General features: G+C 36.8%; 2 protein-coding genes across 10 annotated transcripts in view; one reads left to right on the top strand and one right to left on the bottom strand.

Moving 5' to 3' along the window:
- The first annotated feature begins 271 nt into the window (after window positions 1–271).
- On the top strand, window positions 272–17835 carry MOK (MOK protein kinase). The gene is given in 12 exon segments (XM_058853218.1): window positions 272–276; window positions 1085–1213; window positions 2937–3003; window positions 3005–3027; window positions 4609–4718; window positions 7490–7529; window positions 8015–8075; window positions 8940–9109; window positions 11422–11435; window positions 11438–11520; window positions 15497–15581; window positions 15705–17835. Coding segments are annotated over 11 exon segments (774 nt in total). The 3' UTR covers window positions 15569–15581; window positions 15705–17835.
- A 997-nt stretch (window positions 17836–18832) lies between these two features.
- WDR20 (WD repeat domain 20) overlaps window positions 18833–25053 on the bottom strand; it is a 46187-nt gene continuing 39966 nt past the window's right edge. For 7 of the 9 annotated variants that reach the window (XR_009279591.1, XR_009279605.1, XM_058857642.1 and 4 more), the window contains one exon: window positions 18833–19818. Coding sequence is in view for 4 of the 9 variants with exons in the window: in XM_058857531.1 (XP_058713514.1) it covers window positions 19736–19818 (83 nt within the window). In the remaining 5 variants the exon portion in view is untranslated. Of the gene's footprint in view, window positions 19819–21215; window positions 21593–25053 lie in introns of all 9 variants that reach the window. The other 2 variants (XR_009279557.1, XR_009279576.1) reach the window with 1 other exon arrangement.

Raw genomic sequence — 25053 nt, 5'->3', positions numbered from 1 at the left:
TAATAACAGGCAGCTACACTGAATTTACTGCTATCACATAGTTTGAGATTCCCAGTTATTCTGACACCCATAAAGGGCTGAATATGATAAGAGGTTTTCTGCCCTGCCTCCTTCAAAATGACTGGGTTTGCATCTTTCTTGAATAATAAGACCATGTCAAAAGCTACAGCAGCATAAAGCTAACCAGAATTGGATTTTGCTCAGGTGAAATTACTGAAAAAATTATCAAGGATAGGATCTGTAGGTGCTAAAAATAAAAGAAAATAGGAGGATGAGGTGGGTGAAGGGAACTAGGCACTGGGATTGGTAGGGAACAGTTAATCACAAAGCTGAAGGAGAATAAAAGAGGAAAGAAAAAAGTCAATTCTGATGGAAATTAGAAGACCTGAAAATTAATATAAATAAAACTTTGTTTGATAACCCTTACCTGCTTCATCCCTTAAAGTTCTGCAGAATTAGAATTGACTGATTTTTTACATCCTTGTATTTGATGCACTTCATTAGCAAAGCCAAACATTACTTCTGGTCCAATGCAAATCTCATATCTGAATTTAATATGGGAATGAACCTTTACAATCAAAAACTGCTTTGTTTAAAATAAAATTAAAAAAAAAATCAAACAAGCAATACCTCCACAAACAAACCCAACAAATAACCCCCATGTTGGAACAATGATTCCATGATACACTTTCTTCCCAATGTAATTTTGTTTTCAGTACATTATAAATAAAGGGAGTTCTTTGTTTTGTTTCTTTTGTGAAGGAATCAAAGAATAAATTCATATATGAGTTACTCATTTTCTGCAGCATAAAAAAAGGTAGGAAGGGCTGTGTGAAGAGGCATCCTGTCTCTGAGCAAGGAGGTGGTAGTTTATTGTCTAATTACTGTATTCTGCTTTCTAGAATATACATTTCTGTTATCTGGGCAGCAGAACTTCATTTTGTGTTTAAAATTTTATTTTCTCTCAACTTACATATTAACAAAATGCCTCTTTTATTTGAAAGTTTTCCATTAGTCAGCATTTAACAAGTCAAGTAAGGATTGATAAACAGTCTTCATAACAATTTCAAATGTACTGAAACAGTATATTTTTGTTTTTAAAATACCAGTTGCTAAGGTAAGGAGAGGGAACATTTTCTGATGTTCTGGAGAAACTGAGTCTTAGGGAAGGAAAGTACTATGCAAGTAAGCACATGAAGCAACATTTTGAAAGGTATGCATAATTAATCATGGAATTCTACAGAAAATCATGTTTAAATTCAGTGAGAGAACACAAAATTAAGACTAAGTGAAGCTTTTTAAGTACACATGAATTAAAAAGGTTTGTGGTACAGAAAGGGGAACTGCCTTCCTGTTTGGCACTGGGGGGTTATTTCCTTGAGTACTCTAATTGATGTCACCCACTGTATTAAATGGTGCCTGGCCACTGGGTCGAGGGTGAAACAAGATGAATGAGGACTAAATATTTGATTTCTGCCTCGCCAAATGCACTGAATATACTTCTGCTGGGTTTTTTTTAGCTGTAAATAATAATTGGTGGAAATGTGTCAGTCTTTTCCCTAGGTAATACTTTTTTCAGTCTATTTAAATACTGTTTTAATGAAGATTAAAACCAGTGCATTTGTCCTTAGTCAATGTATAGCATTAGTTCTCCTTTATATTTGTCTTTATATTTACATTCATCATACCGATGTTATATGGTCACAAAATAGGTGTTTTTTATCAGTTAGGAAAATAGAGGAGACGACTGTGTCTAAATAGACATAGCTTTGACATTGTCCTCCAAGTATATAAGTGCCAACCAGTGCCTCTTGGGTTACTGATTTTGTATTCTCAGTTAAATATATCAAGTTCCTAATGAAATCACTGGGAATGACTCATTTGTACATACAAAGTGAAATGGGGCATTTTGCTCTTAGGTGAGATTTCAAAATGTAACTCAGAGCTTCAAAGAATATCAGTTAAAAAAAGAGAAGTATCTTCAAGTAATGTGGCTTCTGATTCTGTGTTATATAGTTAGAGATCTGTTGGTCCATTTATACACTACCTACAACTGACAGAATTTTCCAATTTATGATCAAAACAGTATTTAAACTATCTGCTTAACTGTATCAAGAGCAGATGTATACAACTCAGTGGTAAGGCTCAACAAGCAGACTCTTTCATCTTTTCATCTAAAACATCTTTTAAGCCTTTAACCCTTTGATAAATTGACAAATTCTTTTGATGACGTGAACTCTTTTAACAACAGATTATAGCATTATTTTAAACAGAACCTCCCCATATAAGGTATTTCTCCTCATTTCAAAGTGGAGAATATTGTTTTGGTGTTTAGCTGTAAGTCTGACTGGGAAAAGACGTATGTCCTGCTCTGATCCATTCAATAGTGTGCAAAGCTCTTTGTTTCCTGTTTCCTTTGCAGAGTTTCTGTAGCATGGGTTTTTTGTTTATTAAAGCCTAGGAGGCCAATGAAATAAAATACACAATAATTGAATAGTGTCTATTTTTCATGTAAGATGTTTCCATCAAAACTTAATTTTAAATGTTACATTTGGCAATGCATCCCACTGAGCAATGTTTGGAATGTATGCTACAGCAGCACAGAGTAAACAGTATCATCCATACTCTTATGCATCACTAAATTCCTGCTGGGTAGCTCCTTGGCGTGGTATCTGGCGTCTGAAGCACAACACATTACTACTTTTCTTCTCAGGGTAAGCCCAGCTACTCCAAGCTGCAAGAAGGAATAAAGCTATTTATTAATTACTGATTTTCTCCATAAAGAAACAGCAAGCAAACAATTTATCAGGCCCTGCATTTGAAAGTTCAGTGACAGACTAAAGTTCTGACAGCCTCATGGCAGGGGAAAAAGTCAACAATAATACAGTCCCTGGCTTCAAGTCAGTCTTCCTCTTTTCTGTTTAATTCAACTTTAGTGCAGAACAAGTGAATAATCTGAGATAAATACAAGCACTTAGGCGGCTGAGTCTACGTCCTACTATCTTTATGTTTACATAAAGTTGTTTTGTATGCATGGGGCATTGATTTCTTTCTTTATTCCAGTATTTGAACAATATCCAGTAACTTTTGAGTCTAGAGACATCTTGTAGATTCTTAATCAGCTTTTTATTTCAACAGAAAGAAAAAAACAACAGGTTTCTCAAAATCTGAAATCTACATCTGCCTTTGTTAAGAAAGCCTGATATAGCTCTTGCATTCTTTGGTTCTTTTCCAACAGACCAAAAATACTTCAACATTAGTATTAAAATTAAAAACTAAATATATGCTAAACATAGTTCAATTTCATCTCATAATATGTAAGATTTGCTGGTGACTTCAACCCATGTCCCATATCCAATTAACTGGCTTTAACTGTACACCATGGCTCAGTTCTCTGGTTAGGCACACTCAGTGCTTATCTGCTGAAATAGCCTCTGGTACTTAAGGATCTTGGCTTGACTTAGTTTGAACTAGGGATCAAGGCAAACTGTTTGGCAGTATCATTTCATAGGCAACTGTACAGACACCCCTGTGCAAGTAGTTGAAGTTTAGATCTCAGAATTAGGCAGTAGCTGAGCTATGCTTTTGGAAAGAGGTGTCAGTGATAAAGTTGGGTTCCTTGCCTCATTAAGCACTTCAGCGTCTTCTGGGAACATGTTCTGTCTCAGAGTGATCACGTTTTATGACAGCATTTACTCCATTACTGCATGGTACATTTCATCACTGTGCAACAGCAGACATATCCTTCATTATTCAAATACTTGACAAAAAACTTGTTGACTGCTCTGAAATATTTTTGCTTGCCCTTCAGGCTGTCTTATTTCTCTGTACAAGGCTCGGGTATTACACTGCTATTGCCAAGCCCGTTTTCTACAAATATATGGGAAACCACTAATCGTGTCAGCAGCTTGGCTTTCTGGAATTCTCAACCTCAGCTGCTGTGGTGTTAACTCAGTGTAATCCAGCTGGCCAGCCAGTTTGCCGAGCTCCTGCAGTCTGTCTGCAAGCTGAACTGCAGATTGTACCCTCAAGCTTTTACTGGCTGGGTTAACACAACAGGGGAGATGGACTGTAATGCAATTATCTTACAAGAAAAATCAAAGACCTAAAGATGTCTGCCTCTGCAGGGCAGTGAAATGGAAAGTAAAGTGTCAGATGTATTACATCATGATTATACTTTAAATTGCTGTTGTCAGCAAAACAGTGATTCCAGCCAGGTACTCATTTCCATGCAATAGAACACTACTGGAGATTTAAATAAAAAGTATTTTCACATATGGTGTAATGGCTTCCCTCTCTTTTATTGTAAGCTTGTATCAGTTAATTTACTGGAAACTTCTTGATACTGAACAATGTGATATGCCCAGAAACATGCCTTCGAAAAGCTTCATGGAATAAATCAGTTAACTTCTGTAGTGGGCACTTTGGATAGCATAAACTAAAACTATGATACCTCAGATGTTTAAAAACTTCCATGAGACAGTATCAATTAAAAATGAACATGTCCATTTTAATACTGGTTAAACTAAGTACTGTTTTCCTATGCTGTGTACAAATCAATATGTAAGTTTTATTTCTAGTTTAAAGTCTCCTTATTTGTTTCTGCAGTGATGAAAATCCTGGCTCCCTTTCACTGGTACGTGAATTTATGGCCATGAATATTTATGAGCTGATAAAAGGTATGTAGCATCTGCTTAAGAAACACAAAGTCTCCTTGTGTAGATCACAAAGTGGAATTAATAATTTTTCACTTATTTGTTCACTGTTACAGATTATAAAACTCATAGGGAATTTGGTGCTGTACTGCTTTACCCTTTAGTTCTTGCCAGTGGAATATACCCAATTGTTTAAGACATAGGTGCATGCAGGTTTCCCATGAGTCAAGTCCATAGCCATCTATTCTACAGTCAAAAAACCTTGACTGCAAAACACGAAATAATTGCTTTATGTAATAAAAAATAAACATAGTCTTTGTCAGGTCAGGGCTACAGTGAGGTAATAAGAAAATTATTCCCATGTGTTTCAAAACTATTGAATCAATGAATAAGGATTTTCAGTTTTTATACCAAGTAAAAAAGCCTTTCACTAGGTTTTCTTTATAAAATAACACTGTTCTCTCATCCCTCCTATATTTAAAAATTCTGGAGCTGTTTGTTGAAGCAGGTCAGAGACCATAAAGGTCAAGGAAGAGTTCCTACCAAAAACAATTGAGAACAAAAGCTGATTTAAAACCAGATCTTATATAAACAGTAAAGGAACTGGATACTGCAAATGAAGGGGCTTACAATTCATAAGTAAAAGAGGATTTTTTAAAATGAATAATTAAGAATTTGTAATGTCTTCATAGTTGTGAGTTTAATTTAAATAACTGAACATGCAACTGTCATTCAGTGTAATACAATAAAGACTTGCTCCTGAACATGACATTGGTGACACTGACTATTCAGATCTCTAACAAAAGGAGTAACTCTGTTTCTGACCTAGATAAGAATGTGAGATAAAATTGAGTTATTTGCTGATTGCTGAAGTAGACATTAGTGTGTACTAGTTTTAATAAGACATTTTGGGTTTGCTATATTTAGCATGGTATTCAGATGGAAATGAGAACCATCATTCCAGTATGTTCTGATTTTTATTTTTTTTTATTATTTAAGAATGCAAGTTCTTTCAAAGTTTTCCAGAAGATGATTTTTTTCACCACTTAGTTGTAGTAACCTCTTTTTCTATGGCACGGTGAATCAGTTCAAAATGAAATCTGTGTTCAAGAGTAATTTGAAATGCTGCAGTTAGGGATTTATCTGAACATTAATCTGGGTTTACATGAACTTCTGTAAATTGCTGTTTCTTCTTTATGGTCTGAATTTTGAGTCTGGACTGTGTTTACCATGATACAGTGCCTTATTTTTAATGTTGTATAAGGTGGTGGCACATGGGGTGGAGCTTGTGAAATCTTAGAATATAATAGGAAAGTGAACTGAAGTGGACTGAAAATGAATTTTTAATTTGACAAGGAGTATGGAGACACTTCTGTAATTAGGAGGACAGTTCACTGTAATGCTACTAATGTGGAAAGCTGATACTTTGGGGTTTTTTCTTAAAAAAACAAGATATCCATGTCACTTCAATCAGGCCTATTTGTCTTTACAAAAAGTCATAATTGTCTAGCTGTTAATTTATAGTGGAAGCATTTAATAACTGAAAAACAGTATTGCCCTTTGTTTAATCAACAGCAGTTTGGTCATTTAAAGCAATGAAAAAAGTGGCTGAGAGAGAGGTGTGGAGGATCTCTCAAGAGAAATGATAGAAGTGCCAAGTCAAGTGCCACTGCCTTAGGATTCACTGCACCATTACTGCCGAATAAGGTCTTTCCAATGATAAACCTGGAAGGAGAAGAACATCTGCTCCAGATTTTTCTAGTGACATGTAATGAAAAGCAGTTGAGCGTGACTTCTTTTTATGAAGGCCCGATTCTTTAAATACAAATAATAATCTAAATTGATTTGAATAGCTGCATTTTATAATATTTTTCACTATAAATGACAGAAGTCCTGATGTTGAAAGCACCATTTATCTCTATGGAGGCACTACTACTACAATTCCTGATGTAAATGGTACTCTGTTCCAAGTGCTTTGTGATCTAATCCTGCTCAGTGGATTATGTGGCTGCCTGGAGGAGCACTGTAATCAGTTGGGAACACAAGTCCCGCTGGCTGCTGGGGCTCTGGCCTCAATGAGTTACTGTCCTGATAATCTCCCTCCTCCTCCCCAGCCAATTACTCATACTACTGTCATCACGCAGATCAGTACCTGCTTTGTTTTTCAAAAATGTGATCATTTCTGCCTCCGTTGATGGCATTGCAGCGTTACATAAAGGCATTACAGCAAGATTAAAAGACCTTTGGAGCCTATAAAAGAAAAAAGCTGAGCAGTTACTGAATGGCTCTGAAAAACAGATAAATTTTATAACTGTAATTATTGCCTAACAGCAAGCTAAACTACATAGGTTAGCCTTTAATTTGCAATTCAGATGTGAATCACAGTCCTTTACCCATTGCGGTAACTTGAGGTGATTGATAAAAATCTTCAACCTGAAGGACAATTACCTTGAGTAGAGAGGAAATGAGATACTTAGAAATTAAATACTTCAGTGCTGCTAGAACTTGGGGAAATAGATACTGCAAGTAATACATGCAGTAAAAACGAAGGCATCTTACAGAGTATTGAGTTGACAGTTGTTAGCTGAGCTGTTCTGGTTGAAATATAAATTATGTCAGAATTTGAGTGGAAAATGAATTACAAAGCTAGCTATAAATGACAGAAGTAGTATAATTGAAAAAGGTGATATCAATGCACCTCTGGAAGCTGAAGACTATGGTATTTGTATTTTATTTGTTCTTTACTAAAAAGGACTCACACAACTTGAAATTTTATTCTAGGAAGGAGAAAGTCATTGCCTGAAAAAAAAAAAATCAGGAACAACATGTACCAGACATGGAAGAGATATGGAAGTCTCTAGATTGCATACATAGGTAAAAGACCTGGTTCAGCAACAGCTTTACAGCAAATGTAGCATACATTTATTTCAGGATCTTTTCTAGGCAGAAACAGAATTGTCTGGGGCAGCAGCTGACTGCTGCAGGGAGAGAAAAGGCCATGGCCCAGATAAATCTTTGCCTGCAGCAAAGCCCTGGGAGAGCAGAGGCAGAGCTGCTGCCAGCACCCCAAAGGAGCTCTAGTACCTGCTGCAGGAAGCCCTCCTGCGAGGGGATGGCCCTTGCAACCCTCTGGTAGCCCTGGTGATAGCAGAAGCAGAAAGCCTGGCCTCTCCTTTCTGGACTTGCCCATTCCCCATTCCCATATCTGTAGCTGTTGTCTCACCATGATGGCAAAATTTAATTTTTTACTATTCTGTTGATAAGTTTGGAAAAAGTGCTGGTTTCTTTAAGTATTTTTTTTACAAATAACTGGAAGCACTGGTAATGTTTATCTTTTTGCTGTGTTTGTATTAGTACAGAAATGTGATCTTTCAGAGAGATGAGCAACAAGAAAACATAATAATAAAGGAAATTAATTCTGTGTGAGGATATTTAACTAGAAGTGAAGTATATAAGTAATTTTCTCTTTACACTGAGAAGGTAATGAATATTTCTTCATGAATAAAAGTACATTTTCTTAAGAAATACATAGACAGTTATTGTATTCCTGATCTAAGGAAATGAGCAAACAATCTTTCTACTTGCTAAAACCTGAAATGACTGAGATGCCTTACACCCTGCATGTGTTCCCCCAACCTAAAAACCTGCTCTTTAGCCTCTTTTAATATATATTTCCCTTTCTGTGTTAATCTAGATACAGGAAATAGGGTTCAGTTTTGCAGCTCTTTCTTTCTACATTCAATTCCTACATTTAGTGGAAGTTACACATACAAAAGAGAGCAGAAGATGGTGGCTTCAGAAGATTTAATTGTAACCATCTCTCCTGACAGTTCTGGAAAGTTATTTTGCTAATGTTTGAAAAGCAAGGAATTTTAAATTCAGTTTATGAAATTTTATTTTCTGAAGATAATTTTTTCTTTTGAGTCATAGAAGTGTACAGGAGAAGCCAAAGACACATATTATATCACTGCTAAACAGAAGAACTCTAATAACTTAATCTAGATGTCCTATTTAGCAGCCTTTTCTCCTGTGATAGTCCCTATGCTCTTATACCTTTCTTTTCATGATGTACAGAACAGTATTTGCAGGACACAGGTATCTTCATGCCTGGAGCTACTTACTATTTTAATGCAGCTTTACTGCTGTGATACTTCTACCCTTGATTTTGTAAAGTTTCTTCTTAAATAAATCTGTGATTTCTTTTACGATGACTATTTTACAGTCATTACTTGAATATTTTACTGCTTGTAATTTGTGGAAACACTTTATTTATTTTTGCAGCAGAACACCCTGAAGTTAAGAGATTTTGGATCTTGTAGGAGTATCTATTCTCAGCAGGCACACAGTACTTCCCCACGCTGGTACTGAGCACCTGAATGTTTGCTTACAAATGGGCTCTAGAGTTACAAAATTGGCATGTGGAGTCCTGGCTGTGTTTTCTATGAAATCACAGGGTACTGTGTTCAGTGGAGGGTTTTGCTTATCATTAATCAAGATAACCAAAGGTAAAAAACTCAAATTATGAGCATGTGATTTGGGTAATATGATCTTCATTTCCAAAGATTTGTAGAAGAAGCTTCTGTGCTTGGTCTGCAGGGTTCATGAGGCAGTAAGTCTGTCTGGTCCAGCACTCTCTTCACCCTGTGGTAGGTTAGTAGTAAAGCAGTTCAAGAGAACACAGTACAAATAAAAGTGATTTACAAAGAAACCTTTTTGAACATTTTTGCCCCAATGGCTTCGTATTTAGTAAAAATCTATTTTCTCTGCTTTATCTCTGTGTAGAGTATGGCTCATTTCCTCTCATGAGCATCACAAACTATCCTTAGTCTTGTTAATGCACTTAATGGTAAAATATTTCTCACTTTTTTTGGACTTACTAATACATTCTGCAAAAACAGAGGAGATTGGAGAATACACTCCCTCTGATTTACAACTTCGATTTATAGTACAGGGTGTCCAAGACCCCTGTGCCCTTAAGATCTTGTGTGCTGTTATATTTTGAAATCAGGTTCTGATGAAGGAAGATTTCAGGAAAACACTAATTAACATTTTTGGTGATGATCAAACTATAACTCAAAAAATTTGTCACTGGTCTTCAAGAAAAAAGGAAAAATAGCCACCATGAGTATTTCTCCAATATCTTTGTGCCCTAGCAACAGCAGCAGTTCGTTATTCTCCTCCCACACTGCTGTCTCTGATATGCAACCAGGACTGATAACATTTGCTTTGCTTTTTTTCCTCCTCCACATGGCAAGTGCAGCTGCTGCCATCACCATCACATTAAATGACAACCATTATGCTTTGCCTGCTAACTTGTAGAAACATTTCTACTTCTCTAGCCAGAAAATGTTAAAAGAAAAATCCCAAGTGTGGCAGTACTCTTGCAAAGTAAATTGGGACAAAAAGCTTTAAGAATGCTTAGTTTTCTAATTTCAGCTTGAATCAGCTGGGCTTTGTAGCTTTGTAAGAAAATTACATACTGCAGACTTAAGTTTTCTTAGGGAAGACACCCAAACCTTGAAGATATTTCCTTGTAGTTTCAGCTTAATGTGAAAAACTTCACTCTGCAACCACTGAACATTTTGAGAGACCTTCTAGGTGTGTTCAGAGAAAGTTTATGTTTATTGGATGTTTATTGGAATATAATGAATTTAAAGAGATACAGTCTTGCCAAACCAAAGGCAATTATGGACAGGTTTGTTTCTTTTTCAGTGCCTCCTACAGTTGTTGCTGTTGAATGGTTGCATAAGCCTTTATGCTTTACAACACATTGTATAAGAACTTTTAGTCTTTTACTCGGCCATGCTGATCTTTCAAATCTTGTTTCCCTTTCTGTTCCCTATAAATCATGGTTCCTGGATTGCACTTTTCAGTGGATTGCAGTTGCTTTCGACTTAGTTACAGTTTTACATTTGACGACAGCACGTTTTTCAGTTCACACAGAAGCTAGTCCCAGCTGCATGTCTTGATGCAGCTGCACAATGTGAATCAGATCTTTTCTCTCCTTCCTCTACTCTAAGCTTTCTGAAGACACTCAGAGCAGTGTGCAGCCAGCTGTTTCATTGAATTTGCAAACAGTTAAAAAGAAGTTTCTCACATCTACAAAGGGGATGAGTGTTTTGCTTTCAAGAGTCATGTGCTACTGAAGTGTTTCTTAAATTATAAGCCCAAGGAAAAAAGCAACAAGTGCAGGAAATAAATGTTAGTGGAACTGACTAAAGTCAGATTGCTCTAATATGATAACAATGTTTTCAAGGACTCTGCGCAAGTGAGGATCAAGCTCAGGAATGCAGTTCAAATTATCATCTTTCCAGTGTTGCTGGTTTTAAAGAACCTGTTTGTTAGGAATGGAGTATTAAAAATATATTTCAATGTGTGCATGCACAACAAGAGGGACTGCTTGATTCTTGTCTTAAAATGAGGAGAACACATGGTCTTCTAGGGTGTTCCACTTTACTAGAAGCAAACACAATTCCAGATCCATTGCCCTTCACAAGGGATGATCTCTTTACATATTTTGCCCCAAACCAGCAGAGGAGGGCAGCTACAGATTTCTCTTTAACAACCCAAGCTACTCCTTCAATCCAAACCAGCAGCTGTGTTGCTCTGCTGCTCACATTATCCTCCAGTTGTTGAAAGGTATTAAACTGTGCACAAATGAATAATTCTAACATGTTCTCTTCCTCATAAAAGGGTTTTTTTTAATCAAAAGTGACAGTTAAACTGTGCCTCTTCTCTATTACTAATAACATTTCTTACCTTGCAGTTTCCAGCCTCTTTTCTTGGATCTAATGAGCTGGACCACATTTCAAAAATCCATGAAGTGATAGGCACTTCTGGTAACAAAACTCCAGAAGTTCAAGCAGTAAGTATGCACTCCCATAGTTATTAATCTCATTGTTTCAATATCCACAATAGAGCTGTACAGCTATGTGCAATTTCTGCTCAGGGAGCCACCACAAAAACCTAAATCTGTGGTGACTCAAGACGGTGTCTTCTATCCCTACCCAGAGACATTCACCCATTCATGAGCCTTACAGGCAGAGTAAAGGATATTTGAGCCTATCTTGATCTTATTTGGCCTTTTAATTCCATAGTATCTTTAAGGCCAGGGACATACATTTTTAGGAAAGTAATGGGTTTTTTTTCAAGTACTGCTTACTTTTCCCTAATGAATGATTACCTAAATCAAGTGAATGCTTTCTTTTTAGTAAACTGAAATCCTCTCTGAATATGCATGACTAAATGTTTTTCTCAGCTTGCTTAACAAGGTCAAAGAATTTTGAGTTTTGAATCCTCCCTTTAAAGAAAGGAAAAGGAAAGTCTTCTCTTGTGTACAAATTGCCTTTCAAAGGTTTCTATTTCCTGTATGCAATGATAAAATATGACCCCTGTGAGAGAACTGCTCCCCATCAAACCTTATAGCACCCTTATTTTCAAGAACTCTGGCAAGTAACTTCAAATCATTTCCATTTTGAAGACTAAAGTCAAAAGGTGAGGGGAATATTGTGTCTATGTTTCAAGTGGCGTGAAATTAAATTTGTTTCCAGTGCTAGTCCTTGTTTTGTCAACCATGAACATAATTCAGCCAACACAGTTCTTTGCATTGAGTCCAAACCTTACCTAAAACACTACTGATGCTTGTCTCTAGTATTCTTTTTGCCCCAACCTTTTTAAGACAGCCAATACATGAGCTTTAACCATGTACAGAAAATTAAGACTAGTAGAAAATACATCAGGGCAAATACCTCAGTATTTGTGGTAAATTTCAAAGGCAAGTCCAAGACAGGTAGTATTTAAGTGGAAGAACTGTCACCCTATTTAGAGAAAGTAATTTGTAGCACTAAGCTTGTTAGCTAGAAACAAATGTTTTAACTTAAGCTGATTACTTGGGTTTATTCTGTCTGCCTAAACACAGATCTTTATTTGGTCTGATGCAGTTCCCCCTCCCCCCAAATCCCTGACATACACGAGTTAGAATTAGAAGCTCTGATACATCATAATCCCCTTGGTAGACTCTTGTTAGAGTTGCTGTTACTTAAAGGGTCAGCTCCACCTTTGTTTTTAAATATCATCATCCTGTTTTTGATATCAGCCTTGAGTTAAAAAGTTTTCCAGATGAAGTGTGGCAGAGACAGAAACTATGCTTTTGTCTTTTCAAGGCTTCAGTCTACAATTTGAGCAAATAAAAATATATATAGTTTTTTTAAACTTAATTATCCTGTATATAGATGATATCAGGGAAAATTCTAAATGTGTATTTGACATGAAATAAAAAATAATATCTGATTAAAAATTCTGGCAGGGTAAAACCCTGTTTACATATCAGCTATGTGAAAAATACTCTATGTATTCACTTGCTGTATCAACGAAGTGAGGTAGAAGTTAATACCACATAGAAAACTTTCAAATACAGGTTTTTCTCAAAAAAACCCCCTCAAAAACCTCCACAAACTAGCAAAGAACAATTATAAATTATTTTCTGCTGTGCATTCAGCTTTGAAAGCATTAACTCTCCTTCTACAGGAGAAACCACTTTTCCCACAAATTTAGTTCTGGGGTTCATCAGTGTAGGTTTTCTAAAATGTTCCTTTAGGCAAGATTTCAAGAAACATCAAGTAAGACAAGTAATTTTTAAAAAGGAACGAGGTGAAGCTGTAATTGGCTGAGGGCTTTTTAATTTCTGATTATTTGGGTTTTCTCTTCTAATTGTATTCCTTAAGATGTTCTCAGAAAGAAATTGAATCTTGTTTATGTATTTTAAAAACATTCTCTTAGGAAAGTCCAGGAGAAAAACCAAATCAACAACATGGGCCTCCACTGGGAGAATTACCAAAATTAAATTTTTCTGGAGCAGCCAAATTGATTTCCTGTCCTACTCCTACATTGCATTCCATTTTCTGGGGACCTAAGGAAGATGGTGGAACCCCTATGTTCCAGTCTGTCAGATTTATTGGATCAAACATTGAGGTGTAGTCTCTCACTTTCCCACTAAAGCACATTTGAAACTTCTGTTGTTTCTTCAACAGTCTGAGAAACAGAAGGCACTTGAGTCTTCCCTGAAACATTTCCATTTGCCTGCTACAGAAGGAATAGAAGTGAGGAAAAGGCTGGCTATGCAGTGAGAGAGACCCAGTCATGCTTCTGTTAGAGATCTAACAAGAACAGCAGTGCCTGACTTTACCTGACAATTTGTAGGAAAACCCCACAAGGTTTGAGGGCTGCTTTCCTACCATTTTGATACTCTGTTCCTGAAGGGGGTCAATATTTAATTAAAGCATTGTTCTGGCAGAGCACAGAGAGTGTTCTGCATTGAACTTCCTAAGTACTTGTTCTTTAGAATCTGGTGGAGGAGGAGGTTGGTTAAAAATAACATGAAAGGATTCTTTTGAGCTCAAGTATTAGGAATGGAATGTTATCTACAGAATTTAAGTTTTCAAATTGTATTACAAATGACAGCTAACTGCTGTATTATTTTTTAGACTTAAGGGTTTGGCTTTTTTTGGGTTTTTTTTTTTCAGTTAGCTTTGGAAATTATTCCCCTCCTGTATTCAGTAATTTCCACCTTAGGTTTTACTGAGAATGTGCAAATTGTGCAGTCATATGAGATACTTTATTTTGATGCAGTTTCTGTGACTGCTGAGTATTTTTATGTAACTATAATCTAACTCAAAGCTAAACCAACTTTTTAGCTTATTCAAAAGCAAGTAAAACTTAGTTTCCAACTAAAAAATAGTTTGCTTCAAGCATTAACATTAAATAAGATCTTAACATTAATTGAAAGTCTTAACAGGGACTGATATTACAGCCAGTTGCTTAAAAGAGCAGTAAAAGCACATAGTTCATCGTGCTTCAGAAATCTGGCAAGGAGATCATCAGTAAAAATTCAACAGAATATTTCCTATTGCTAAATAGGATCATCTTTATCTTACTAGGAAAGAGTCTTTATTCCAAATTGATACTATTGATTTTCAAATTCCTGTGATCAAAAAATGTGCATTAATTAATTTGCAATACTTAAATTTGGTGATGTGCTATAGAACAGTTTTGTTATTTAGAAAACAAAAGTCTGTGCAAGTCATACTTGGCTGGGGGTTAAAAATCTTCTGCCTACCAAGTGTGCAGGCAGGACAGGTTTGGCAAATAACTTTTTTGGAGGTTTTAATAGTTGTAAGAGTTACTCTGCTTATAATTGGGAAGTGATCATAATTTTTTTTCCATAACCAAGCACTGGTGCTGCTGTTGGAAAACCCAGCCATAAGCAGGAGGGAAAGGGCATTTTGTGTGAGAGGTACTGCTGTAGGGAGGCACCATAGAAAATCGGGCACTGGGGAGAGGCACATCACATCCAAGTCACTTAGCCAGCCCTTAGGCGTCAATTTGAGATCTGTGCTCTAGATCCAGACTATTTATTCTAACCAATTAAGATGCACAATGCAGTAAAATCCAGGTTAACATAAAGATCTTGTAAGAGTAAAAATTATACCTGTTATGTTCTCGTCTCTCCTTCTGAGATTCCACAAAATGTGCATTTGTGAAAATTATTCTTCTCACTCACTTTGAGGTCTTCCATTAAGTGGATGCTTTGCTGTGGTTTGTTGATTGGCAGATTGTTTTTGTAAGAGGCATCTCAACACTTGTAGGGTTCTGTTGTGACTGGAATAGTTCCTAATCCTTGTTCAGGTCAACTTTGGACATTTTTGACAACTTTGAGCATGCCCAAATTCCACACTGTAGCTTTTCCGTGCAGAGAAACTTACAAGACTCAAGTTCTTTATTAATCCTTTGACATCTACTGCTTAAAAAACACTTGTCTAACTTATGTTTGTCTTCATGTTTAGAAGATGGTATTATTATCACGCACTGTACTGAGGATCAACGTGACATTTGTAAGAAGATTCTTGAAAATGTGAAAATAATCTCAAGGTAATAGTGGTGCAGATTGTGGGAGTATTAGATATTGATTCGAATTTGACTATCCAAGTATCATGCACCTGCATCATGTACAATGCACTGTTTACATGCTCAATTTATGTCATTTCTTCCTAGCAAACTTTCAGAATCTCAACAGCAAGAATGGAAAAACATCTCAGCCCTGGCAAGAATTTTTATAGAATAAGACTAAAGCACTTGAACAAGGCTCTGCAGGGAAACCTCTACTGCTGTTACTTGCACTAGGTGTGCTAAAAGAAGAGAAGATTTCTCTTAGTAGGACTGAACAAATACATGACCCAAGTTTTAGTGGAGGAAGTGCTTTCTACCAGTAGAGTGAGAACACTCTAACAAAGGGAAACAGCAGAACACATTGGTACAGCTAACTACTTCTTGTCATTTTAGTGAACCTCCTGCTGCATGGATGCTGCTTTCCTCCAGTTCCAAGCAAAGAGTGTTCTCCTGAACATAGTATCTCAAAGTGCAGTGAAGGTATGCAAAACCACAGTGACTGGCTGAGTTTTCCTGTTCTATTTCAGTTAATCATCTCCCCACGTCTGTATGCTTTCATGTTAGCAGCTCTTACTGACAGAACTTCAACAAGGCAGTACAGTATTTGTCTGAATACATAACATAGGGGTTTTTTTTATAGACAGACAGACAAAGATATGTGAAAGGTGTGATGCTACACTTAGAAAATGAAATTAAGGACTGCAGGTCTATAGGCAGGCAATGCCATGCAACAGTAACCTCCAAGTTCTTACCTTTGGAACACTAAGCAAACAGTCCCATCAGCTTATCCAGTGCTTTTTGCAGAGAGGAAGATGGTGAGTTGCTTAGTGCTGATATATTTAGAGTTGAGCATAATGAGTAGCATTAAAATTGATGGTCTAAAAATAGGTAACTAACTGGATCCATGGGAGCTTACTCTCCACTGTTTATTTCTTACCAAAAAAGAAGACAAATCCTACTACCCACATTTGATGGATTGTTCTGACTCAGATCTCTTGCCTAGCACTGTACAGGAGGTCAAAGCTCAGATTATCAAAACTATATTTCTGATGAGATACATTAATTGTATTGGTTGCTTCCTGTAATCTGTTTCTGGAAGCCTCAAACCACAGATGCTGAAGTTTAAGTATTTTGACTAAAAAATATAAAATTCCATTAAACTATGTTTTCACAAGGTACCTCTCTGATTTCAAAAGTGTTACTGCCACTGTTTGCTTCCCTAAGTAATATATCAGGTAGGTGTATTCATATACCAGGAAAAATATGAAGTCAGAATTTTTGTAAGTTTTAACCAGGAGAGAAAAGGCTGCCAGAATAACATCTTGTGTATTATCACATTCTCTGTATCTGGGGCAGTCAGTTATAATGAGAATGGCAATTTCATGTTCAAGAGATCATTTTTGTTGTAAAATTGCAAATTCAAAGTGAAGAACCACATTAGATTCTTCTTCCATTTTTTTTATGCTTTCAGGTGGATCTTACTCAGTTTGGCACATACAGTACCTCAAGAATATTTATTTCCTAACAAGTTCTTTGCTGTTAGACCTCTGTAGACAACTTACACTTCTCTGGCTGTTGGATGAATAGGCAAACTTGAGTTTTTCCACCTGCTTTATAGTTAAAATACACCCAATTTAAACTATGAACTGGCAAATATAGTTCCTAAAGTTCCATACTGAGATGATCTGTGTTCTGCTCACTTTTAATTATTTTTTTAATGTAGTAGGAAAAATATTTTTATTAAAAGCTGTATCTACAGTAGAGGTCTTAAGTTCCTTCCAGGTAAGTTATTAGTATACTGTTTCTTACTAAAAGAATTTTTTTTCCATATGGAATAGAGTGTGGTGTGGGCAGTTCAAGCTTCTAGATGACTGCCCTAATAGTAAAGAAGAAGCTGAAAAAAGAAAACACACACACATTCCTTGTGTGCTGCTGGACTATGGTTTGTGGCAGGGACATACTCTGCCAACACGGATGTGAGTAGCTGCTGTTGTTCCCCTGATGTTGGATATTGAAATTCTTTCCCCACTGGTTTTGTATTTTTCTGGCTAAAGGAAAAAATTCTTTTAAAGTTATTGCATATTTTCTCAACTGTTTCATTTTGACTGAGACCATATGAAGCACTTACACAGAAGAAGTCTACGGGGAGATAACTACACTAGTTTTCAGTGATGAGGTTTATCTGTATTTTAACAGTTAAACCCACTATGTTAATAAAACAACTTCTGAAAAACAATCCTGCTCAGTTTCAGTATTTTCCCCATACCTTGTATTTTAGAAGAAGACAGATAAGAATTAAAAAGCACAGCTCCATCTTGAATAAAGTAGGGAACTAATTCCCGGCTTATAAATGGATCTGGCAGTTCTCTACACGCTGTCTGCATTGCAAGGATAAGACTTAGTTACAAGCTGCTGCAGTTGCTTCTGCCCAAATGTTCATTCATTTCCTGAAAACAAATCACTGCTCATGCCAGAATATGTCTTAAGTTTACTTTAATTAAAAAAATACTACCCAGCTTTACTGCTGGAGAGCAGGAAGGACATGATCATGTGCCCAGATACAGTATGTGCACCCTCAGGCAAGTTCATGGTCCTGGGCAAGCAGCCTCTGTTCTACTCTGCCTGCAGGATTCTGCAAATCCCAATTGTGAACATTGCTACATAAGATAAAGGGAAACATATGATGGATGCTTCTCTTTTCTGTCATTCCAGGGCTGGACATAGAGGGTTAATCTTTGCAAGAACTACTGAAAACAAGTTCAGTGGTGTGTTGACTGATTAAAAATGACAAGTGTTTAGACAAGCAGCATTAACCTCTGCAAATCCATGGATGTGTCTATCCCAATCACATTTACCAGTTTAAGACCACTGAATTATAAATGAGATGCCTGATGTAAGACAAATGAGTCTCAGAAATGCTACTCCAATATGTTAACCCAGTTTCTGATTGACAAGTCAGAAAGTGTGTACAGCTGCTGCTGTGGGATCTTCCACTTCCCAGCTCCAAATGCAGGGGACTACACGATAACAAAATCCTTACCCCATGAAGTTGCCTGTCTGTGAGATTGCTGCCAATGACGTATTTAAACTGCAGGATGTGTTTGGAGATAAGCCATTAAGAACAAGAACAGAACAATTGTCTTTCACTTTCCTAATTGAAATTAAATTCTATTAAATATGAAGCAATGTTCTAGGTGAGATATTTTTGAAAGGAATTTGTTCTACAAAGTATAGATAGTATTTCTGTACCAAACATTTAATTCAACAAAGAATTGGTTACATCAAAAGTGATTGGATTTGAACAGAAAGTAAACAAAAATGCATATTCAAGATAGTTTAATATGTATTTTCTGAATTAGAAATATCACTTTCTTAAATGAATGAGAATTTCTAGTGTAATGATCCATTACTCCCCTTTCCCATCACTGAATTACATTATTTATACATATAATACAGAGCCGATTGCAGTTGGAAACAACAATATTAAAATAAATGTTTAATAGATACAAAGGATCTTTTTTCCACAACATAGTTTTTCTGGTGTCTGGACACCAATTTTAAAGTAATTCTCTATAAGCATTAAACTATTTAAGTGCAAAACAATTTTGTTTTAAAAAAATCTATGATTGCAGCATCCATCTTCCTGAAAAACATTTTGAAGCCAGAAAGTAATGACTTTCATTTTCCATGAGTGCATTCCAGGCTGTCTTCTAGCCATCTCTGGTTAAAAAAATCAGTGCAAAATAAACAATGGTGAAGTACTAGTTTAACCATTGAACTTACTTGAATTTAAGAAACATATCTTATTTTACACTATATATATATATATATATATCTTATATATTTATAGAGAGATTAAATTACACTGGACTTGAAAAGTATAAAGAAAACAAAAATGTTACTACTTTTTCCTGCAGCACTAAAGGAAGCTTTTTGCTTTTTCTCCAATGCAAACTCTTCCTTGGGTGAGCAGCCTAGCAGGATCAGCTGTAGTGAGAACTCCTTACATTTGTCCTTTCCAAGTCACTATGTGATTCACATAATTCCATCTTTACACTCTGCCACATTATAATTTGTGATGCTCTTTGCCTGAAGAACAGCTCCTGGTTCCACTGTCATTACTTCTTGTCCTGCGTTCAGAGATTTGCTAGCAGTAGTGTGATGGCTATACTACAGTTCCACTTGGAGAATTGGCCTGGTTTTGGGATGACAATAAACCCTGCAAACAAAGCAGTTTACATTAATCCAGCAAGAGAACCTGACATGAATTTTATAAAGTTCTTAAACTGAACCTACAATGAGTACAGTTGATTTTTACCAACACCTGCTTACTTCAGACATCAGCACCTTCTCGCCTACAAAGGCTCTAAGTCACCACGGTCTCAGTCAAGCAGCACACAAAGAGCTCTCAGACGGGAAGAAACGTGTGCGTTTATGACACAGAATGGATCTGATCCCAGCATTTGGTTTAATCTACCTTGCACTCAAGAGTCATAGTGAACTGTGAAACTTTAATAATCATACACCAAAAAAGTGATCAGCATTTTACTGGAGTGGTGTCAAACAAACCTATTCCAGTATCAGTATGTTTGACACCTGACGATACAGGGAAACGGTCCATCTCTTCTATGTGATTGAGTATTACAAGCGTTGAATAGAAAAATAGATTGTCTAACCAAATATTTGTTTTGGTAATTTGAAAACAGAATGAAACGCTGACGAGAGTTCAGTAAAGATTTCCTATTACAATTTAAGTTCACACTTGGGAAAACTTGGTACCAGCTCTTCTAACTACCCTGCCATTCAAATCAAAAGACTTATTTCACACACTGCCCCATGACTGTACAGTGCCCCTCACTACACAGAGGCTGCTTCTCTGGATTAAGGCAACCACACCTTATGGATTAAACCTATGGATACCAATGGGCAGATTTCATTTCAGCTTTATGCACAGTAGCCCCTTTTTAATCATTCACATAAAAGTAACTTTATCAGGCTTATTTAGGAAAAGCTTATTGTCAAAATACAATTTAGCCTTCTTATAAGGTCATTAGTTCTACTGAGTGCCAGCATGCCAAGGAGCATGCTGGCAGCTGGAAGCACACTGGAAGCTGGAAGCACACCAGCAAGTATCCCCATGCAACTCCTCACCTCATAGGTATGATAAATGCACTTTCAGCAAGTCCTCTAAGCAGCTCCCAGCTTATGGTCTTACCTCAAAATTAAGATCATGGGACTCAGATCCATCAAACTAGACAAGATCAGGCAGCAATTAGAATACAGACAGAAGACAGAATTATGTCACTTCTTCAGAATCTACAGGAGCTCTTTCACACTTGGATCCAAGAACTGAGAGGTCATGATGCGGGAAGTAAACCCGGACCTCAGAAGAGGTGGAAAGATGGGAAAGAGGGCCAAACTGACTGGATTGAAGTAATCAAACTTCTGTTAAAACCAAAGCCGTTTTTAAAAAAATCATCTGATCATTTCAGACACGTCATGAACCTGGATAGTCTGGAGGATTTATGGCAGACTGTGTATTTGCATATGGTCCATATGATATTTAGATATAACAAAGCACGTGGCACTTTTCTTGGTGCCTTCCACAGACCTCACCTGAAAGAATGTGAACGCCTTTATTTGTTTATGCAGGGAATATCTGATTCAAACACTGATGAGGTAGACTGAAGTGGGTTGTTCTTTACACTTGACATTCAGGATGTGCAAAGATCCTGCATATTTCATGAGAACAAAAGGTTTCCTAGTTGCTACTTAAGGACTAAATGGTGAAAGAAGGCAGAACTTTAGAGCAAACAAGCCACTGAAGCACTTCTGAAATTTTTACCAGGGAAGCTTTGTTGGAAAGTGATATGGTTCAATCAGAATTCACTAGTTCATTACTGAAGCATTCTTCACAAGTCTATTAAATCCAGCAGCAACTGGAAGGTCTTTCTTGTCAGAAGATTACATCCACTAAGCAACTTTGAAGTACCCTGGAAAAAGACATCCAAAGGTATTATTTTCAGTCTTAATTAAATCAGCAATCCAAACTGTTCATATGCAAATATGTGCTTTATAAGCACACAGGAAACTCTAGGGATGGCATAATGTCAAGTCTTTTTCAGCAGGCTCATAACCACCCTATACAGGAGAAATTAGCCTTATTCTAGCATTGGATTTACATTGTAACACAACCAATTGTTGGGAAACAAAACAAAGAGTTACTTTCCTAGGACTCCTCTAGAAACTGGCAGCACATACTGAAATTCAGTGCAGAGCCTTATTCCCTGTGAATTACCAGCCACTCTAGAATGCAAGTTCCAAGACTAGGAACAAGGAGTCAGTCCTGGTTACATTTCAGAGGCAGTGAATGCTCCCTGCTTTGAAGACCAGCAGCTCAGTGCAGATGGCTTTCAGTGAGTACTAGGAATTCCTTGTATTTCAGTCCTTGCTCTGAATTAATTCTGCAACTCTGAGCAGGCAAGCCAGAGGAACACCAAAGTGGAAATAACCTCAAGACCAGTATCCTTTCCTCATGCAGATGGAACAAATGTATGCAAGTACTGCCTTAAAACTTGGACTAGGCTGTGATGCCATTCAGAAATTCACTCCCAGGGGAGAGACCATAAAGTTTGTGAGTTCTTCCAAGTGCTTTACTTCAGAAGATATCTTAGATGTTCATACAAGAAAAGCAAGAGTATGAATTTGTTTTTTAGGCATGTTTCACCAAAGTGGAGAATTCTCAGTGGGTCCTGATTAAAACAAAAATTCTACAGAATTTTGCCATTGTATCAGTGTTCCAAGCAAGGCTATTCAGAAGGTTGTGTTTGGTGTAACACAGGAGACATGGGAAAATAACCTAAGAAAAGCAAGTGAGGGCTCAAATAAAGTTACTGCTTTGATTCACAAACTCACACTTAAGTCTCATCTGTGATACAAAGGGTATGGGATTGGAACATCGTAATTACATCCTCCGCAAGAATATGATGGGTAAGGCAATGAAAAAATATAAAAAGCTCTTGCCTGTAAATAAAGAAGAAAGCCATTAGAGTATTGTGCTTTCTGTGACAGAACCACCCAGTCTGGTCAATCAGGTGGGAAAAGATGGAACAAAAGCTGCAGCAAATTATTAGAGCAACAGCCAAGTCAGCCCATTTAACAGCTGTGACAGGAAACATGGAAGAGCAGAGCTACAACAGCTGCAGCTCTGCCGCATGGTGTAGCAGCTTCAGGCTTAAGCACAAATAAATCCCACTGAGCAAGCAACAGGAACAAATTAAGACATTGCTCAAAGTTTTGTAAATAAATGTAGTGTTTTATTAGCAGTAGTATTTTGTCAGCATATGAGGCTAGCAGGTGTGGGAAATGGAAGAGTTACGCGAACCAAGACAAGAATTTAGTAAAGCAATATTCGTCCCAACCTCAGAGAGGGAGCTGCTGTCCCATCTGCCATCTTAATAGGACATTCCACAGCTGAGCCATGCAGCTTTCAGAGGATGGGGTCATTTTTCTTAAGTCAATTAGTGCTGTGAGTATTTAACACAGGCTGCTTCAGCACTAGCTGCTAGGGCTATCCTGTTTATCCGTGCTTTCTCTGACTTCCTGAAACACAAAGGACTTTGCATATCTGGTAAAAATATGCTGGCTTGGGTAGGAATGAAAAGCCATGACAAATACAACCAGGAAGGCCATTTGCACCCGAAGTTCACAGCACTCATTGCTGGGATCTGTTTGCTGCAGCAGCATGAACACAAACCCTCCTCCCCATTTAAGGGGTTGTGAGGAAAGGGGTATATTTTTAAAAATTCCACATATAATCCAGGCAAAAGTCTGGGGCTCTTTTGCAAAGACATGAAACATAAGGTTTCGGAAGAGAAACTAAATCTATGAATGATCAGCATGTAATTGCTGTATTAAAAAATAAATAAAAAAATAAAAAAATCAGGAAGATACTGCAATACCAAGTAAGCAAAAAGTCAACAGTAGACACTGAGTTAATATTTTCTTAATTTAAATTAGAAGAGATTTAATTGGAGCCAAAGGTACAATCATACATAATTTCACTAATCTGGATAATAAATGGCAAGTTTGGACACGCAAGCAGGATACAGAAAGTGCATGTCTCCTTCAGGGAAACAGTTCCACTGGCACTCAGAACACACTGCATGTCAAATTCTGCTCATCTTTCTACTTTCTGGTTTGAAATTGAAAGGCAGAAAAAATAAAGCAAAGGGTCCAACGTAACAAGCAATTAAATGTAAAAAAAGAAGTCTCATAGTACACTTCACTAATAAAATTAAACTAATTAATGTATGGCTGAATTAACAAATGCCCATACAAGAATGTTACTGGTTTGTTAAACCATTTGTACTATTGCCAGTATATAAAATAATGGGAAATTATTATTTGAAAAATATTCCAGGATAGTTTATTCTTGACCAGAACTGTGATATTCCTGGAGTAATTAGGGTTATTAGGCAACTGGGGTTACAAAGTAATCTGGACCAACAGCTTTGCTTGAGAAAAGAGCCCATGGTCCATTATGGTGTTTGAGCAATAATATGGCAAAAGCAAAGTGAGATTTCTCACATTTGTTTAAAATTCTGTAGTTAAATCAGCTGAATTGGTTTTAAGATTTGGATGAACAAAATCTTCACGTTTCTCATCCAAATGAATAAGTGTTTAACACCAAAGGTTTTTGAACTGCATATGCTCAATAAATTAGATATTAATCTCTCATGGAGTAATAAAATTAACTAACTGAAACTGCTAAGGAAAGCACATGCTGTTCATTCATATAACATGCTACAGAAATATTTTGTATGTGATTTAGGGGGATACAGCAAAGCTGATACCTGTCTTTACACAGTTTGTGTGTTCACTAAATGGTCTTTTAAATTCCATTTGCCTTTTTCTTTTTTCTTCTCTGTTCTGATAACATTACACAAAAGTATAAATACATAAACCATTTGACACCAGATCTGTAGCACCAGGACTGTAGCACCTTTAGGGTTTCACTTGCAACTTCTCCTCTGCATATATAAAGGGGTTTTCTCTTAACAGAGGTCACTGTCAACCAAATTCAAGGCTGGCAGAAAACCATCAGTAGCTAAAAATCTGTCCAGTGGCACCAGGTGAATGGAAGATACGCAGGTCCAAGAGAGGAAAAAAAAAATTAAGATGCAACTACCTGGGTGCTTGAAAATGCACAAAACGCTTTTGCCAGCAGAAACCTGACCTGGCTTGAAAAATAGGACCTTAAGCTTCATTCAAGTAGTAAGGGCTTACATGCTTTAAAACTGTTGTTTCTCTACTTTCCTCAAACTACAAAATTCAGTAAGATGTAAAATTTTCAGTTTAGAAAATAATGAAATTGAGATAAACCAGGGAAAACCTCAGGGAAAAGCATATGACTTAAGGCAACCCCATGTGAGTTAGCTGTAAAGTGACTGTA

Source organism: Poecile atricapillus, chromosome 1 (assembly GCF_030490865.1).
Source record: "Poecile atricapillus isolate bPoeAtr1 chromosome 1, bPoeAtr1.hap1, whole genome shotgun sequence".
NCBI classification, from domain to species: Eukaryota; Metazoa; Chordata; class Aves; order Passeriformes; family Paridae; genus Poecile; species Poecile atricapillus.
Note: the sequence above shows the minus strand (reverse complement) of the source record. Positions and strands in the feature narration are given on the sequence as shown.